Source organism: Pantherophis guttatus, chromosome 3, assembly GCF_059756535.1.
Source record: "Pantherophis guttatus breed Tessera chromosome 3, ASM5975653v1, whole genome shotgun sequence".
In the NCBI taxonomy this organism is placed as follows: domain Eukaryota; kingdom Metazoa; phylum Chordata; class Lepidosauria; order Squamata; family Colubridae; genus Pantherophis; species Pantherophis guttatus.
Window position 1 is genome coordinate 123,083,259 of NC_142065.1, and position 20,458 is coordinate 123,103,716.

The following is a 20,458-nucleotide window of genomic DNA, read 5'->3' on the forward strand; positions in this document are numbered from 1 at the left end:
ACTAAACACTGAAGGATAAATATGCATACACACAAAACCATTTTTCTTTAATCCCCCCCCCACACTATTCATGATTCAATTTCATTCCAAAAAAACTTTAAATTCTTTGGCATTTCCTCATGGGGAGCTGTTTCAATGCCTTAATCATTTTGGTTCTCCTTTGCTCCATCTTTTCCATCTCTAAAATATCCTTTAAGATATGACTACTCTGGTTCTAAATTGCCAATAGACTGTTTATCACCTGTGCATTAAGATCTGAATCCCTTTTTGTACCTCAACACAAATAATTTTTTAAAAAGGTCTTTTCCATATCATTTAGAAGTAAGAGAATAGCACAAGTTAGATTTGCAGAGCACCCTAACACACAGTATACATTCTATTAAATGCAACATTAATTTCAGGAAGGCAGCCTGACTGCCTGTTATCATATAGATCAGCTCACAAAGAAAAAATATTACTTTGACATCTGCAGTTCCTGTTGTGATTCCTGCTTCAGTAACAGATGATAACAATGAGATGTCTTGGTAAAGGTTAGGGAAGCAAATCAGAGATCCAAGAATAGTATTTGCTTCTAAGCGAGGAGCCTGTAATAAACAAACAAATGCATATGTTTATATTGCTATATTAATAAAAAAAAATTAGATCCTGGTAATATCAAAACAGAAGCCAGTGGTTAAGGCCCCAGTCTAGAAACAGGGAAACTCTGAAGCCTAGTACTGCCTTAGGCATTACAGGCAGCTGGATGACTTTGGGCCAGTTGCTCTCTCAGCCCAAACTACCCTCACAGAGTTGTTGTGGGGAAAATAGGAAGAACTTTAACACTAAAGCTTTGATAGTATAACTAGAAGAACTTCCAAATGTCACAAAAGGAAGGATTGGGATCCATAAATTCCTTTCCCTTGAACAGTTTCAACAACAGTCAATATACCATAGAGGGAAGAACCCACAATTTCCACATACAGTTTGATACCATTTTATTCATTCATCAATGTTTTGCTTCTCTAATGAAATTGGTTTGAATTAAAGAAAGCTTCAGTAATTAACAAAATCCCTTTGGAATATTTAATCTTTGATGCTTGAGGACACCTACAGGACACTGAATTCCACTGCCAATTTCTGATATCACAAACAGTCCTTGACTTAGGACCACAGTTGGGACTGGATGTTCCACCATAAATAAGTGCAATCATAAAGTGAATCATCATGTAAACTGGACCTGATTTTATGACCATTTTTAAAGTGGCCGTTAAGTGAATCTGACTTACCAATTGTCTTTGCTTGTGGGAAGCTAGCTAGGAAGGTTGTAAAATTCAATTACATGAGTACAAGATGCTACAATCACCGTAAATGCAAGCTATTTGCCAAGTACCCAAACTGTGGTCGTGATTGTGGGGGTTGTATGACAGATATAACTTTGTGGATGGATCATAAGTCATTTTTTCCAAATCATCATAACTTTGAACCATTGTTAAATTATCAGTTGTAAACTGTGGACTTCCTGTACCCAGAGCCCAGTGCACACCTTTGCTATATAGCTCATGCTGTTCTGGTAGGTCACTGATTACTCAGAAAAACAATTCAGGGAACAAATGTAATTTGAGGGAAGAAAAAAAAATGTTACCACAAAATAACTTTCAATTGAGCAATTTTTGAATTCCTTATATGTTTGACTAAACTGTATGATATAGAAGAAAAAAAGTATGTTTTTTCTTTAAATGGTATTTTTCATCAAAATGACATAACATATCCAGATGTTCTTCTGCAACTACAAAAGATTGCACCTGTAAATGTAAGATGGACTGCATAAATTGCCCTCATTCTATTTTTGAAAATTTCTCTTTCACGATGCACAAGTGATTAAATTCTGACCAGATCAGAAATTGAAACATGAACATAAAAACGAATGAATTAAAAATGAGAAAAATATTCATATCTCAATCAAGTGAATTATCATTTATTTTCATAGCTAAAACAAATGAAATCTAGAAAGCTCATTTGTTCTGTTTATATTTATTTTAAAAAAGACTGCATTTCCTAGCATTCAACTTAATATTATGTAATAAAAATATCCTACTTCAACAACATGAGTTCTGGCTTGGCTATGTAACTGACAATGAGGTGATCAACAAGATATTAGTTCATACTGTCAATCAGAAAAGAGATATCGAAATGAAAAATATACTGCTACCTTGAATTTTGAGATGTTTGGCAAGTTCTTATTTGAAAAAAAAAAATCCAAATTTTGCTCCAATGTCACACTGCACTAATGAGTTAATACTAAGAGTAAGGAAATCTGCACATTGTTAACAATCATACACTGAATGCTGACATACTTACCTCCAACATGTTTGTACTCAGAACTCTAGTTGCCGCGGTTATGAAGTCTCTTATTAGCAGTGTAAAGCCGGGTAAGCCCAAGAAGAAAAAGAATGGGGAGCAGTGTTTGATGATAGTGTTCAAAACATCCTGAAAAGGGAAAACAATGAAATATGTGAATAAGTTAAGAACTTTTCATTTGTCCTTAAAATCAGTATCCTATTCTTATGTAATAGATCATAGGAGAAAGATGCTCTGGTTCATGGTTCATGTACTGCACACTGCAAGAAACCTAGGGTTTTTTTTATATATAACTGGCTGTTATGTGCAGAGTGCAGGTAGGGATGGGGAGCTGAGGTCATCTTCATTCTGGAAAGGAAAGTTAAACATATAGATATAATGCCTACTTTAAAGTAAATATATTTCAATATTAAAAATGATTCTTTCAGTATTTATATATGAATTTTAAAATACATACATGCATGAAGGGTCCTTGGTGCTCTCTGAGCTTGGCTGTTTTCTTGCAAATATTTTATTATCAAACTAGGTAACATCATCAGACTAATACTGAAGATGTTACCTCCTTTGGGTAATGAAACATCTGCAAGAAAACAGCCAAGCTCAGAGAGCACCAAGGACCCCTCATTTCAACTCTGAGCTACAAATATTCTCCTTTATTGATAAACATGCATGTGTATCCACATTTCAAAATAACATATTGCCTGAGGAAATATCACCAATACACAGTAAACATCAACAAATAGGTATCTACAACATTCCAATAATGTTCAGAGGTGCAAGAAATGTACTAACATGGGGAGGAAACAACCCTAATTGACAATATTTTTCTTAAATTCTCCTATCTCAGGCTAGTAAACGAAACTCATAGGCAGAAAATCCATAGTAACAGCTCTACCCCCATCCATATCTACAAAGCTACCACAGTAAATAAACTTTTTGCCAAATAAACAATAAAAATAGTAATGTGGTGTTACTCCTCTTTTTTTTGCCACCATAAATCAACACAGCTCTTGTCCGATGTCTAAAGCCTGAAAGGCTTATTTCAGGTTTTGAAGGTTAGTCTTCCAGCTTCTGTCACAAATGTAGAGCTATAGATGACATGTGACATGTGTTATGTCAAATGGAAGTGCAGAAATGCATATGGCTTGTCCAACTCTGACTGCTTTTCCCATAATCAGAATACCATGTCTTGGCCTCTTGAATTAAATTTTAATTCTTTAGGTTTGTTGCTAGAAAGCTGATCAAATCCTGCCTCAACAAGAGTGACTGTTGGAAATAATCTAATAATCTGGCTCTACAAGATTTTTTCCACTTCTGTTCTGCATTTATGTTATAACCATTCTCAAGGTAAGTTTTTCAAATGGAAAAGGGAGTGCTACTTCTTCTAACCCTATAGGCAAAAGAAAATAATTTATTAGACAAAAAGGTAGAAAACAGAATAGACAGGAGGCAAACTTCATAGTTAAACCTTCATATGAAAATAATTTAAATCAAAGAAAAAAATTAAAATATTTTGTTTGATTTAAATTCCATTCTTCCTCCTCTATGTTATGCTTCCACTGTGGATTTGTAAAAGCCCTACAGTTTTGTGGGGTTTTTTTCTCCTAACAAGACTGATATTCAGGAAATATTAGATCAAAAATGTTACTCCATATGACTAAAACTTTACTGTTTTATGCACTGATAATAAACACGAAACAGATTTTTCTCAAATATTGACTAAAAGGTAAATAAATGTTAGCATCACAACACACAGCATTTCCCCGTTGAAACATCACTTCAGTTAATGTTCAAACTGGTTTTAATCACTTCCCATGTTACAATTTAAAGGCAGTATCAGTCAATGCAAACATTCTAAAAGAATGAGCAGATGGAGACTGGAGTCATGAAGTGGCTGGTAAACTCCTGTTCTGAAGGCAGAACAAAAGACCCACCTTTTCCATAATTACTGGACTGATTAATGCATTGCGTTTTCTCACAGCACACCTGTAATTATTGAGAGGTAAGCATTGTGCTGTGTGCCTAGTGTCTGAACCAGCTCTATAGCAGCAGATGGGGCTACATCTCTGTTGACATATGTTACAGTAAAATGACTCATGAATCTTGGCATGAAAGGCAGAGTGCAGCATTTTAAAAGATTAATAAATTCTAATTGTTAATCTTGCTGGTTTTTTTCATTATAGCCTTGTCTCCATAAAAAGATTCCAGAGTATTTTTCAAGTAGAGGCTAAAGCCACATTGCAAGAATGACTAAAACTTCACTTTGCTTCTAAAGTGAGAGGTGTTTGGGTCTGGGCCCTTTGGGAGTCTATGAAACAAAGGGCACAAGACAATGTAAAGTTCTCCTATGCAAGTCTTAATTAAATGAATGGAACTTGAGCAAACACATTCATGGCACATTGCAGCAAGTTGCTTCTATAGCTGAACCCAGTTATCATCTAGGCTGTGTATGTTTAAAATCATTCACTGGTAGCATAGAGGTATACATTATTTTAAAAATAAATCATAATAAATTATTGTAAGCTTTTTAATTTCTATGGTTCAATATACTGATTTCCTTGAATTGCAATATTGTGCTAAATATAATAAAACTGATTATATAAAATTTAAGAACAACAATATACCCATTTGTGAATCTCCACAAAATCTCTTCTTTGAGATTAAACTGAAGGACCAAATAACAAGATAATGAACATGAACATGATATTCGGTATCAATGTAGTGGAAGCACACTATTGCTGATATATACAAATCAATTTAGTCATTAGGGTGTCATAGGATCTTAAATATATTTGTTACTCATTTGTTCAGTTACGTCTGATTCTTCATGACCGAACAAGCATCAATTATCTAGTTTCATTTATGAGTAATTGTTTAGGTTCTTGTAAGCTCATGTTTGTTTCATCAGTAATAGTTTGTAATCACTTCATCTTCTGTCAAGCTTTTTTACTTGCCGTTGATATTTACAAGTGTTAGGGTCATCGTCAATAACTCTTGTTTTCACATTAAATGTCCAAAATACTTAAGCTAGCTCCAATATTCATGCTTCCAGTGAAAACACTGCTTTTATTTAATCTAGTATTAAATTATTTATTCATCTAGTAGTCCAAGGTGTTCTCAACAATTTTTTCTAGCACGAGAATCCAACATCAAACTTTTATTTTGGATTTTCTGTTACTATATGCACAGAGAAATATGTATGAACAGCAATGTGAATAGTGAATCCAATTTGTAAGACTACTCTCAGGGCTCACGTCTCTGTAGTATTTGCATTTGATAAAACAGAAGCACTGCTTTAAAAAAAAGAATGATGTTGAAGAGAAAATGTTGATGTTGAGAATGTTGTTGTTTAAAAGTTTGTAGTCCCTTTTGAATTTTTACACACACACACACGCACATTTTTGACTCATTTAACAGGGTTCTTTATCCAGTTTTAAGACATGTGGATCACCAATTTTTAAACATTGTTGTTTATGCCTAGAAGCTTTTATATTACATTATATATTAAACAGCTGAAAGAAATAAATTTAAAAATAAGTCCCACTAAATTCAGTAGGACTTATCCCTGATACAACTTCCCCAAAGATACAGTACTGAAATCAGTGCCATTCCTATTGATCTCAAAGCAGATCTTTAGCTGTTTAAAGGGAGTAGGATGTTACTGCTTGAAAGCTTGATTATTCTTTATGGAAGATTCCCTTAGAACTGCTCTCTCTAGGGTACAGAGAAATATTCCTCTGGGACTAAATGATTAATTAAATTACTGACCAAATCCAGAGGGTATAGGAAGCAGAGAATTTAAACCCAGAAAATGGTTAAGTGAACTAATGTTAGCTTAAACATACACAGGTACTTGTGGATGAAGATCTAGCCAGAAATAAGAGTAGAAATATTTAACAGTAGAAACTATGTAAGAACTTCTACAAAGCTTCTGTGATCTGGGACTCCTAATCATTGGAAATTATGCCATTCTACAACTCTCTGATCTTGCTATGCTACTACGGTAGTTCTAGCCACGTATATAATCTGGCTTTGATTATCCACAGATTTTGTTCTCCATTTAAAAACAAATTCTACAGCTCAGTCCTCTCTTTGAAGCGGATAACCTCAATAAAGATGGATTACATAAATGAACCTTGGCCTGCCTACTGACAGTGTGTAACTGACCTTCTGAATACCTTTGCTAATTACTGTTTCAACCTGACTATGTTTTAGATAGAAGAACTACCTTTCAACAAGCTTGAAAAATAGCTGTCTATAATACCAACTTAATAGCCATGTCTGATCTTGTCTCTTATACTGAAAATTAGAGCCTTATTAAATCCATAACACTGGATTTGTCTACTGGAAAGTACCTTAATTTTTCTTCTATGATAAATACAATATATTTTTCAATGACAATAGACTTGTCTAAATTATTTCCAAACAGTCTACAACATTTACTAACTTAAAATGAAAAAAAACCCTAGCTACAAATATAGGATCCTATTATATATTACTTTATATTTATCATCTTGTTACCTTTTCAGTTCAAAAATATCTTTCATTTTGTTTTTAAAATCATAACTGCCAATACTTTGTTGAACAACTTTCTCCAATATGGTGCCAGTTGTGTTGGATTTCATCTCCAGTAATGCTGAATGAGGAGCATAAGGCTGGATGAGCCAAAGCAACACTATAATTGTAGTTTTGCTATCTTTTCCATAGCAGTATGATGCCAAATAGAAAAACAATTCAAGGAAGCATGGGAAAACTGCACTAGATAACAAATTGTGTAAGAAAATGTTTTTTTTTCCATTTTAGGGCTGGGGGTGCAACTCTACATATTCCAAGTCTTATGTCTGGTTACAGCAGTGGTGGGTTCCTCCCGGTTTGGCCCGGTTCCATTGAGCCGGTAGCGGTGATGATATGACGTCACCGAATCGGTTCTGCCCCCCTGCCCCCCCTGCGTTATTCTTACCTTTTATTTGGCCCCACCCCCAATCTATTGCTGCCTCCTGAGTCCCAGCCAATGGGCTATAAGGAAAAAAACTGTCTAAACTCTTGCCGCGGGGCTTCAAAGGGCCGCCCTACAGCTGATCACTGGTAAAAGGCAGTTTGGTGGTAGACCGGTGCCTGCAAAAATACATGAGTAAACTGGTGCCTGCAAAAATAAATGGGTAGACCGGTACAGCTCTGCAAGCAGTTAAAAGCCTGGTAGACCAGTGCCTCTGCTAAATCCTAAAGAATTGTCATATGACCATCAAGCCACGCCCACAAAATAAGCCACGCCCACAGAACAGGTAGTAAAACATTTTTAGAAAAATTTTAGAAAGGGCCTGGTGGCTCAGCAGACTGATAGCATTGTGATTAACACCAGCTGTCTGCAATTACTGTAAGTTCTAACCTCACCAGGCTCAAGGTTGACTCAGCCTTCGATCCTTTCAAAGGTAGGTAAATTGAGGACCCAGTTTGTGAGAGCAATAAGATGACTTTGTATAAATATACAAAAGTATGAAGGCTATTGTTTAATGCACTGTAAGCCGCCCTGAGTCTCCGGAGAAGGGCGGCATATAAATCAAATTTTTAAAAAAAAATCAGATGCAGCTAGTTATTTCCAGCATGGTTTGTTAAATACCTAATCAGAATGTTTTTGCTCTTCAGTTGTCATATCCAATTCTCAGAGATTGCCCTGAGAAGTCTCTTGAAGTGTTTTGGCTTCTTTTCAGAAGTGACTTGCCATTGCCTCTTTCTTACAGCTGAGAAAGAGTGGCTGGCCCAAAGTCACCTAGCTGGTTTTATATCTAAGGTGAGACTACAAATGAGAATCTCCTGATCTAGCCCATTCAAAGACTGACTGTACTGCTGAAAACAAGATGTACAATAATTTTGTAGTACCATATTCTTAAGTATCATGAATCATATTACTGGCTTTCAGATTTTTATTTTAGTATTTTATGAAACTATATTTGCATTCCCATCTTAGCTTAGTGATTCTTCTCAAGTTTGTGGGTTGAATCTAACATAGGGGTGTCAAACTGGCAGCCTGCGGGCCGGATGCGTCATACACAAGACCATGCCCACCCCAATCCCACGAAGGCAAAAAACATCATGATACATTACATGACATCAATGTGACACGGCGAGTTTGACATCCGTGATCTAATACATATTGCTTCTGAAGTGTATGGTTAATCAGTAATTCTTTAAAAATTCATTTTGCTGAATTTGAATTCCTACATTCTCAAATCAGTACTCATATTTGGTGAGTTTTGAATTCATCCCATTTGGATTAACCTTGATAAAATACCTGTAAATATGATCTTGTTAATGGACAAAGCTTACTGGTGAGCCAAATTTAAGCAAATTGCTATTGGTAGTAATATTCCAATTTTTTTTACAACTAATTACCCAAAGGTTTGTACTAATAATTTCTAAGAGTCAAAGGCAAATATCATCCACATGTCATCCTTCACTGGAACCTTTTCAAAAATAGTCCCTGATGGTTTAGATTTATGTAGCTTTTCACACAGTGCCTAGCTAGGATGAATTCAAGGTAACCAAATATTTTTGACAAGCTATTGCTGCCAAATGTTTCAAATCTTCCCTTTTATAAAACAATACACAAAACCGCCAATTTAAGAAGAGAATTCACCTCCAAGGAAATTGCAACATAAGAACTTCTGTGTAATGTCAGTGAATTTACAAATACAAAAATAAATAAGGTAGTTCAAACATACTAGGTTGTTTCCTTCCTTCAAAGTACATGTAAATAGCATTCAGCAGTCTGCAGCCTAGCAAATCAATCATTTTAATTGAATGCTAAGTACACAGAAAGAGTAAAACCACAAGCAACAGAAATAGGTTTATAACTAATCCTGCCACACACATCCTTTACCATGTTCATAGCTGATCTATAAACATGCAAAATGATTTTGGATTATTATACTTCCAAATCATTCTACAATTACCAAAATGAAAATTTCAAATAAGAGATTGGTTCTGGAAGCGCTTTCATTGTTTACATAATTGCAGAATATAATTTAGCATCAGTGCTGTTATAGAAAAAAAGCACTGCAAACCATTGCTATACAAAATGTTGTAGAATCAGAAGAGAAAGAAGGGAGAGTTCTGCTTGTGATTAAATATCATAATTTATGTTGATAAATTTTCATTTTCAAAGCACCAATATATATATTGCATATTTATTTAAATATCTTCTTTCAAATTTACTGAAAGGTTATAAAATACCTTTTTCTTATATTCATTATTGACTATTGACATTTATACATGTAACGTGATAGTCTGCCATATGTGTTCAGAAAGATTCTGAGTTGTTCCTAAGCGGAAAGAAGTTAACAGATTAATTCCTGCCTTTAATTATGTAGACCAGGTTTGAGGTACTAAAGAGCTTAACATCATTTTCCTTTTACAATAAAAAGAGATATTTAAATAATAAACTATAATAGTGTGGAAAGCAGCTAAGCAACATCATTATTTAATGAATTATTTTGGTAAAATACTCAGGTAAACCCAATTCAAATATTTTTTAAAAGACTACTGAAAGGTTTATTAAGAACAGTTATATAGCACTAATGAACTAGGTCTGTGATGGCGAACCTATGGCATGCGTGCCAGAGGTGGCAGACAGAGTCCTGTGGGTGCGCACACCGTTGCCAGCTGCTCTTCAGGGTTCCGTCACGCACATGTGTGCCGGCCAGCTGGTCTTGCGAGCATGTGCAGTGGCCAGCTGGGTTCCAGAACGCACATACAAGCTGGACCAGCTGTCTGGTGTGCATGTGCATGACAGAACCCAGAAGAGCAGCTGGCCGCAGCACGCATGCGCACCAGCCAGCTGCTCTCTTTCGGATTCTGGTGTTCCGGCACACGCATACGTGCTCAGGTTTTGGCACTCAGTGCCGAAAGGTTAGCCATCACTGAACTAGGTTAAAGTGTTTGCACTAAGAGTTTAGAAACTTCCTTGCATGTTCTCTTAATTGTTCTGAGCCATTAGGTTAGGTTCTGAGCCACACATGCCATAGGCTCACCATCATGGCATTAGGTTTTTATCTGCATTCTAGTTTAGTATTTAAATTAGGTTTTCTGTATAAAAAATCAAAACTGCAAACTCCACGTTCAAACCCCAATTAATTGCATGCTACTGTTTCTAGTGAAAAGACAAATAATTAAAAGGTTTATAGGAAATTACATTGTTGAAGTATTTTTGGACTTTGTCAGCTACATTATTTTCCTCTCTGAATGCAAGAATAATAAATATGTAATTGCAGGAATGCTTTTTCTAAAACAGGGCCTCTAATTCTAATTGCATCTAGAGTAGAGTATGCACAAAAAAAGAAATTAAATGATGCAACTGTTGCATGATGTTGCTCTTTTAACTGGGAGATGTTGCTAGAATAAACTAAGGGAAAAAAAGAATACAAGACACAGTGAAAAAGAAATCATTTTCAATTCTTACCAAACATCAGAACCCAGAAAACTCCTAAAGCATAACAACAAAATAATACTAATGTATTATTTAAAAAGTATTTAAAAAGTATTTAAAAATACTTTTTTAAAGTTCAGTTAGCAAAACCAGCAAAACCTGTGTGCTCAGATGTCTTCCCACATTGATGGGATCTACTCTCCTTCCACTTTGTTTATCCAGTTAGTGGTAATGGCATCTTGTCATGCTTTGTCTCTGATACTTCTAGGCAAGCCCCTTCACCAGGGCTATATTACTGCCCCTCTGCTCCTCTCACCACATATCTGAGGAAGGCCAAGCAGAAAGTTGCCCTTTGCTTTATAAATAACATGGACAAAATTAGTACCTGTTTATGGACATGAATGATGCAGAATGCTGTCTTCCACTGCTTGCACAAAAAAAATAAAAAAAATAAATAGCTAAGAGTATTTTTCTATAAAGGAATCTATTCAACAAAGGGCTGTAATCAAGTGAAACTCATGATTACTTCAGAAGTTTCATGTTTTTGTATGGAAAATTAAAAAAAAAAAAAAAGAATATGAGAAGTTTTATGGAACTAGTGCCGTACAGTGACTATGAAGTTGGACTAGAGGTTGAGAGATGCAGATAATAATTGTAAACTTTGTTGCTGACCTTTACATTTGTTTGCGGGAGCCTCAAAAGTTGATTTCCAGAAGAGGGCATTAGTCTCACACATATCCGTATTCATATACAGCAGTATCTTTTAATCTCAGCTATCTCTGACTGTTGCCATAGAATAGCTAGGTCATACAGTAGAACATAAACTAATAAATATAGTGTGTTATCCAAATATTTTGTGAAGGTACTTTTGATACATTTACTTTTACTAATATGAAAACAAATATTCATGAATGCAAACCACTGATGTAAGTGCAATAGAGTAATTTATATGAAAATACCACTACATAATAGACAATTGTGACAAGGTATAAATTAACATTTCTTTAAGTTCCCATACAAAGCAGCGGGACGTCTCTTTCCATTTAGGGAGAATTAAATGGCTAGAATAAAATACCTGAAAGAATTCAATTAGATACACTTTTCCTCTTTTGACAGTGAAATGCATAACTCCTAAATTTACTCAGGAGTAACTGACACTTTTTGCAACTGTCACTGCAAGAAGAAAATCAAACTTGTTAGTGCAGTCTTACAATCCAGAATATATCCAGGCTATCCCTAAATGGCAGACTTTGATTCCGAGAATGAAAAATTCAATTCAAGGCCTAGGAAGACTTCCTTCACTGCGAATGGTAGACAGAATATAACATAATACAGGTAGTCTTCAAGATACGACCACAATTGGCCCCAAAATTTATGTTGCTAGTGAAACATTTGTTAAGTGAGTTTGCTCCATTATATGACTTTTTTTGCCACAGTTTTTAAGTGAATCATTGCATTTGTTAAGTTAGTAACATGGTTATTAAGTGAATCTGGCTTCCCCAGCGGATTTTGCTTGTCAGAAGGTCACAAAAACTGATCACATGACCCCAGGACATTGCAACCATCATAAATATGAACCAGTTGCCGGGCATCTGAATTTTGATCATGTAACCATGGGGATGCTACAACAGTCATAAGGGTGAAAAACAGGCATGTCACTTATTTCAGTGCCTTTGTAACTTTGAATAGTCACTAAATGTACTGTTGTAAATTGAGGACTATCTGTATATCATGAAAATAACAGGAAGGTCAACCTGAAGAAAATGCAAAGGGCCTATGATAAAAGGTATAATAGTACTGAGAACACTGTTTGCTGAAGGGATTAAGGTACAGTCTTATATCTGTTAAATGATAATGCTAAGATTTTAACAGATATGCTGATGAGAAGTTTATGGAAGATATTACAATAATTTGTTTTACATAATCTACTTTTACAAAAGTATGTCAATACTTTAGATAATAAAAAGAATTCTGGCTTATATAGTATAATACTTTATATATTAATATAAGTGAATCTGTAACACCACTTCCCTTGGATATAGAAAAATCTTGCAAAAAAGTTTTTACTTTGAGTGTTGTGGAAATGTAGGTTATGTAGAAAATTTATTTGTGGGATTACAATTTACTCTGCTTAATACCTCTGCCTGATAATCAGTTAGATAATCAATGAGATTTCACTAGCAATTAAAATGAAATATGGAATTTGTCACGGATGTCTCCTCTACTTTTAAATTTGGAATTGGAACTCCAGAAATGTCTGATAATTTTATGAAATCAGAGGAATTTTTGTTTATTTAAATTTGAATAGAAAATATTGTAATAAGCAGATGATATTTTCAAGTTGTATTTGAATGATTACCAACAGTAGAACCTCGATTTTTTAAAAGTGGTACAATAATCTGAATTAAGTCAAATATTATATCAACAGGCAAAAAAGTACTGAAGGGTGTAAGAAAAATGTGGGTTTTGTCCAGAGGTTAATATATACCTGGGGATAGCTATTTCCAGGAAAACATCTAGATTCATGGATAAGAACAATTTAAAATATATAACCTATCTATATTAGGATATTAACAGGTGGATGAAAATATTGAAAGTAATGCTTATGTGGGTTTCACTTAAACATTTAAAACACATTTGAACAGATCTTTTTTTCTTACTGCATAGCTCTTTATATAATAGGTTAGATCTCTTATATAAAATATATAGTTATATTGTTGTTTAGTTAAACTGTTACTCATTGACATATGTGATTAACAATGGAAAAAATGACACAGTATCAGATTTGACCCATCATAGATGATCACCTCAATTCCTGAGAACACTGAAGTTTGAGACTGAATTTATAAGAACTCAAGCAACATGTTTTTTATCTAGATTTTGCAGGGCAGTAGAGGAATTTTTAACATTGAAAAAGGCACTGGCCTTTGAAACAAGACTTTTGCTACTCTTAAATATATACAGTATATCATTCTCCCTGTTTCATATAGTGTTTCATTTACTATCACCAAGTCTCAATGTTTTACTGTCAAGTAGTAACCTCCTATTGCCAATTAGAGTCTGTCACTGCCTGGAGGAAGCAGGTGAATCAATAAGACCTGTTTCATTGAGCTATCCACAGTACTTTTCATGGCAATCTGGATTACTATCAACCCCCACCCCATTGTAAATCATTCCAGCATTCTCTGTAAGAGAATACTTTTTCTTATCTCCTAAGAATCCACAAAAGGGATGTATGTATGTATGTATGTATGTATGTATGTATGTATGTATGTATGTATATATATATGTATATATATATTACTATTTCTTAATGAGTTCTGTGGATCTGAGATATCAGCAGGAAAATATTGTCATAGTGGCAGCCCTATGTAGAATTTCAGTAGCAGATCTGTATTTATGCATGGGGGAGGATTGCCACTGTAGTTCCTCTGCGAATACTTTCCTCTGACATATATACTCAGTGAGAAGATATATTCCTCCTCTGCAAACAAATAACATTTAAGCATGCAGAAATTTGCTTTGCATGGAGTATAGTGAATGTTTTGATTTCAGGGGTAAAAGTAATGCTTTAGGAATCTAAATATTCCAACAAAGGCTTGTTACCAACAATACTTTACTGTTCTATACTTATTTATAGAGGTCAGATCCCCATATCTGCTGATTATGATTATTAATCCTACCCAAGAAAGGGCTGAAAAATGAATTCTTGCATTTTAGTATGAATCATCATTTGCCTTTTTTTATGTTATGTTATTGGTAAGGGAAAATAAAGTTGATTTATCATAAAGGCAATGCTTCCTAAACTGATTAGGTTCAACATGTGACCTCTCACAAATATAATACATAGTAATTATCTGAAGCTTTTTTTCTTTTGAATCAGATGTAACTCATGTGCACTGATCCAAAATGTCATTGAAGTATATGTTGGTTGAGAAGATCCTTTAATTATTGTCAAATAATTAAATCCCTTCTTTAAATCCCCTGCTTTTATCTAACCCTTACAGGTAAACATGTTGTAACTTTCCAGAACGTTTACATATATAGTCTTAAAAGTCTCATTATCTTTGTTCAGATTTAGATAAAACACAGCGTATTCAGAATGGAAAATAATACATGAAGAATCACAAAAGCAATTCTGTCTCAGAATTGCATGTTCGGCTTACTGAAAAATCTGAAGCTAAGTCTGCCACCAAGAGGAATAAAAGAGAATTATATTTATGTTGCTTACCAGAAAATTTAGAAATATTGATTTAACTTCTTATTCTGTATGTATTTTGCATGTTTATAAGCTACGTAAATTTATTTGGAAATAGAAGCTATGTTAATAGTCAAACTTGGAATTTTCATGTTTGGACAAAAGTATAGTTATTACATATAATATTTGACACAGTCAACTGTCTTAATAAAATTATCTTCCTCTATTTTACCTTATGCTATTTTATCATACTTTTTATCTCCACTTTATATTTTAGCTCACTTCACTATCTTATCTCATTTTATTGTATTTTATTTTATTATGGCTGATGCTCATGTTTGATATGGTCAATTCCAATTGACTAATCAATAAAGTATATCTTATATTATGTTTAATAATAATTTTACAATAAAATACAAATATTCCTTTTAGTACTAATTTTTACTGTTGCATTCATTCAGTCATAATAAACAAAAAGCGAATATGCTACCTGAGCAGATTTCTATTTAGGAAGATCTTCAAAATGCAAGATGTCAACCTACACTTGCATCATGAGTGGCTACCATTTCAGAGTTATCTGATAATAGTATAATTCACATCATATAAGTAAAAAACCCCAAATGGAGCACATATAGCAAGCAAGGAGATTAAAAAAACCCCCAAGAAAGACTATCACACAGAACTAGATAACATCATCTCTATAACCGAAACCAACTGGACTGTATAGAAGTAGAGACATTTTTTTAAAAAAAAGTTTGGTTTGTTTATATTTCAACCTTTTTCTGCATGATTCATATTTTATGAACAATATACAGGATCTAGTCTACCCAATAAGACAGTTATTGAAAGAAAAACTTCAGAGACATTGTATATGCTAACTTGTTGGGCTACAACAGAGAAGAGCCATTTTCAGTGAAGCCCCTGAGAGAAATCAGCATGGCTTCACAAAGATCTCTCTGATAAACTAAAGGACAAAAAGGACAGGTACAAAAAATGGAAAGAGGGACAAATAACTAAGGCAGAATATCAGCAAATAGCCAGAATCTGCAAAGACAAAGTCAGGAAAGCAAAGGCTCAGAATGAACAAAGACTTGCAACAAAAGTCAAAGATAACAAAAAAAGTTTCTTTCAACATATAAATAACAAGAAAAAAAAATCAAGGAAACAGTCCACTAAAGAGAGAAAATGACAAGGATGTAACAGGCAGCAGAGAGAAAGTAGAGCTGCTTAACTCATTCTTCGCATTGGTCTTCACGCAAAAAGAAACTATAGCCCAAACTACCAAAAACACAATTGTAAAAGGCAGACTAGAAATAAAAATTAAACTAAGCAAAAAAAATAAAATAAAAATGGTAAGAGAATGCCTATCTGATCTTGATAAATATAAACCACCGGGATCTGACGGATTACACGCCAGAGTTCTAAAGGACTGGGAGATGTCATACCAGAACCACTATACCATATCTTTCAAAAATCCTGGAGCACTAGGGAACTACTAAAAGACTGAAAAAGACGATGTGTTTTCCATTTTCAAAAAAGGAAAAAAAAACAGACACAGGAAATTACAGACCAATCAGCCTAACATCAATACCCAGGAAGATACTAGAAAAGATCTGCAAACTTCTAGAAATGAGTAAAGTAATAACTAGAAGACAGCACAGGTTTGTTAAAAACAGATCATGCCAAACCAATCTTATTTCATTCTTTGACGAAGTGACTAAATTATTAGACCAGCAAAATGCTGTGGACATAGTATATTTAGACTTCAGCAAGGCATTTGACAAAGTAGACCACAATCTACTTCTTGGTAAGCTAGAAAAATATGGGATAGACAGCATCACCACCAGATGGATTTGTAACTAGCTGACAAACCATACTCAATGAGTAGTCCTTAATGGTACTACATCTACAGGGAGAGAAGTAAGCAATGGGGTACTACAAGGTTCCCTTTTAGGCCCAGTACTCTTCAATATCTTCATAAACGATTTAGATGAGGAAATAAAAGGGGAATTTATCAAATTTGCAGATTATACTAAACTGGCAGGAATAGCCAACACCCACCTAGACGATAGGTTCAAGATCCAGATGGATCTTACAGATTTGAACACTGAGCCCCAACGAACAAAATGAAATTCAATGTAGAGAAAAGTAAAGTCCTACACTCAGGTAAGAAAAACAAAAAGTACACATATAGATTGGGAGAAAACAGACTCAATAGCAGTAACCGTGAGAGGGATCTTAGAGTCTTAGTGGACAACCAATTAAATATGAGCCGCTGTGGCACATTGGTTAGAGTGCAGTACTGAAGGCTACTTCTGCAGACTACGAACTACCTGCAAGTTGGCAGTTCAAATCTCACCAGGCTCAAGGTTGACTCAGCCTTCCATCCTTCCAAGGTGGGTAAAATGAGGACCCAAAATTGTTGGGGGCAATATGCTGACTCTGTAAACCTCTTAGAAAGGGCTGTAAAGCACTATAACTCATGCCCTGGTTACTTCTCGCTTGGATTACTGCAACTCCCTCTACATGGCGCTGCCCTTGAGGTGCACCCGGAGGCTCCAGCTGGTCCAGAATGCGGCCACGCAGGTTGTTACGGGAGCTCCCCATTACTCCCGTGTAACACCTCTCCTACGCGAGCTGCACTGGTTACCAGTGATCCTCCGGATCCGCTTCAAGGTGCTGGTACTTACCTATAAAGCCCTTTGTGGCTTAGGGCCGGGGTACTTGGAGGACCATCTCCTACCCGCCTCCCACCATAGCTCACACAGGGCTACCCTCCTCAGGGTACCGTCGACCAGACAATGTTGGCTGGCAACATCCAGGGGTAGAGTGTTCTCTGTGGGCGCTCCTGCCCTCTGGAATGAATTACCCACCGAGTTCCGGACGGCACCTGATCTCCGCTCCTTCCGTCTTGGCTGTTTCAACAAATGGGCTGATTCTGATTCTTGGATTTTATTATTTATTTGTCCCTGTTTTAACTGGTTTTAATTAGGATTTTCCTTCATTATTGTATGTTTTTAACTTGTGTTCGCCACCCTGAGTCCTTTGGGAGAAGGGTGGCATATAAATATTTGTAAATAAATAAATAAAAATAAATAAATATAAAGTGGTATATAAATCGAAGTGCTATTGCTATTGCTAACAGTGTGCAGCGGCAGCAAAAAAAGTAAATGCAATCCCAAGTTGCATTAACAGAGGGATTCAATCAAGACCACACCTAGAATATTGCATCCAGTTTTGGTCACTGCACTATAAAAAAGATGTTGAGACTCTAGAAAGAGTGCAGAGAAGAGCAACAAAGATGATTAGGAGACTGGAGGCTAAAGCAAACGAAGAATGGTTACAGAAACTGGGCATGGCTAGTCTAGTGAAGAGAAGGACCAAAGGAGATATGATAGCAGTGTTCCAATACTTGAGGGGCTGTCACAGAGAGGAGGGGATCATTCTATTTCCCAAAGCACCAGAAGGCAAAACAAGGAATATTGGATGGAAACTGATCAAAAAGAGATTCAAGCTAGAAATAAGGAGAAATTTTCTGGTAGTGAGAACAATCAATCAATGGAACAGCTTGCCTTCAGAAGTTGTGGGAGCTTTATTACTGGAAGCTTTCAAGAAGAGACTGGACTGCCATCTGTCAGAAATGGTGTAGGGCAGCGATGGCTAACCTTTTTGCCATCGCATGCCAGGAGGGGGGGCGAGGGAGGTTCGCACATGTGCGTGCCCATGCCCATAATTCTATGCGCCCCACCCCACCCCACGCATGCGCGTGTGACTCCCCTCCCCCCGCCGCTCCTGGCACGCAATGGCCCAGTAGGTCCTTAGCCTCTCTAGGAGTCTCTGGAGACAGCAAAAAAGTCACTTCCTGTGCAACTGGAAGTTGGGAAACGGTCTGTTTCGGACCTCCGAAGGAGTGGGGAAGGCTATTTTTGCCCTCCCCAGACACATAGAGAGGATCTGGAGCCAGATGAGAAAGAAAAACGGGCCTCCCCCCCACCAGGCCCTCTGTAGGCAGGAAACAGCCTGTTTCCCTACTTCTGGTGGGCCCAGAAGGCCTGAAAATCAGCTGGCCGGTGCGCACACGAGCACTAGAGCTGAGCTGGCGTGCCCACTGATATGGCTACTCGTACCATAGGTTCGCCATCATGGGTGTAGGGTCTCCTGTTTGGGCAGGGGTTATTCTACAAGGTCCCTTCCAACTCTGTTATTCTGTTAAGAGTTGGATATAGTGTATAAAGAAGAAAGTAAGAAGTATACGAATAATCCAGAGGAAAATTCTGAATCTTGATGGATAGAATAATATTTACACTTCCATATATGTTCTTATATAACAGACAGTTTCCCCTACAACAGCAACTCTGTGGGGTGGGTTGAATTGAGAGTGAGTGACTTACCCAAAGTTACCCAGCTGATTTTTCATGCCTCAGATGAGACTAGACTTTACAACTTTATTGTAAATTGTGAACAATCAACCATAAAGGCCAGACAAGGAATAATGGATGGAACCTGATCAAGGAAAGGTTTAACCTAAAAATGAGAAATTTTCTGACAGTGAAAACAATCAACTAATGGAACAGCTTGCTTTCAGAAGTTTGGGTGCTTCATCACTGGAAGCTTTCAAGAAGAGACTGGACGGACATCTATCAGAAATGGTATAGCGTCTCCTGCTTGACCAGGGGTTGGACTAGATGACCTACAAGTTACCTTCCAACTCTGCTATTCTAATTCTTGGTTTTTAGCCTGATGCCTTAATTATTAGACAAAATGGGGTTAAGAGTGATCCCATCCATATATGTATGTTTGATCATGAGATTGTCAACAAAGGAAGCTTAAGTAAGAAATTTAAACATTTGGATTCAGAAATTGAAGGCATTAATCCAAATTGTAAGAGCAGCAATTAGTTTTGTTGGCTTACAAAGAGTGTTCTCTTCCTCTGGAATAATTCACTGAAAACTGCAAAGCAATTTGGAAACTGAAAAAGCAAGACAATTTGTCTTTCTTTTGCCAGATTCTGAAAAAAAAGGAACAGATGAACACTTTATTTGCCATTCACCAAAGTTTTCAATGTCTTGTGCTGACTTGATTGAAATTGCTTATTCTTTCTAACAAAATGTACTTTAAATCAGAAGAGCACGTTTTAAGTAATAATCTATTTTTATTGTTTGCTGAAGAAAATTAGTCAGAACAAGCCAATTTAAAAGCAGCTGGTGGTTATGCTGTTATAACATGGCAAATGTATCTCCAAATACCCACAAATAATTCAACTGAAGCTGGTTCATCTCCTAATGCTTCACAAATACATAACCGCTAATTTGCTATTAATATTCTAATTTTATTTTATATAAACATGATTTTTTAAAAATCTGACTAAAATTATATTAAATGTAAGTACATTCTAAAATTTATATATATATATATATATATATATTTATATATATATATATATATACACACACACACACACACATACATACATACTATATGTATGTATGTATGTATGTATG

General features: G+C 35.6%; 1 protein-coding gene across 5 annotated transcripts in view; it reads right to left on the reverse strand.

Moving 5' to 3' along the window:
- RALGAPA2 (Ral GTPase activating protein catalytic subunit alpha 2) overlaps positions 1–20,458 on the reverse strand; it is a 172,026-nt gene that overhangs the window by 85,620 nt on the left and 65,948 nt on the right. For all 5 annotated transcript variants that reach the window (XM_034411756.2, XM_087890205.1, XM_034411753.2 and 2 more), the window contains 2 exons: positions 2,338–2,466; positions 459–584 (listed from right to left, as the gene is read on the reverse strand). In XM_034411756.2, the coding sequence (XP_034267647.2) occupies positions 459–584; positions 2,338–2,466 (255 nt within the window). The remainder of the gene's footprint in view (positions 1–458; positions 585–2,337; positions 2,467–20,458) is intronic.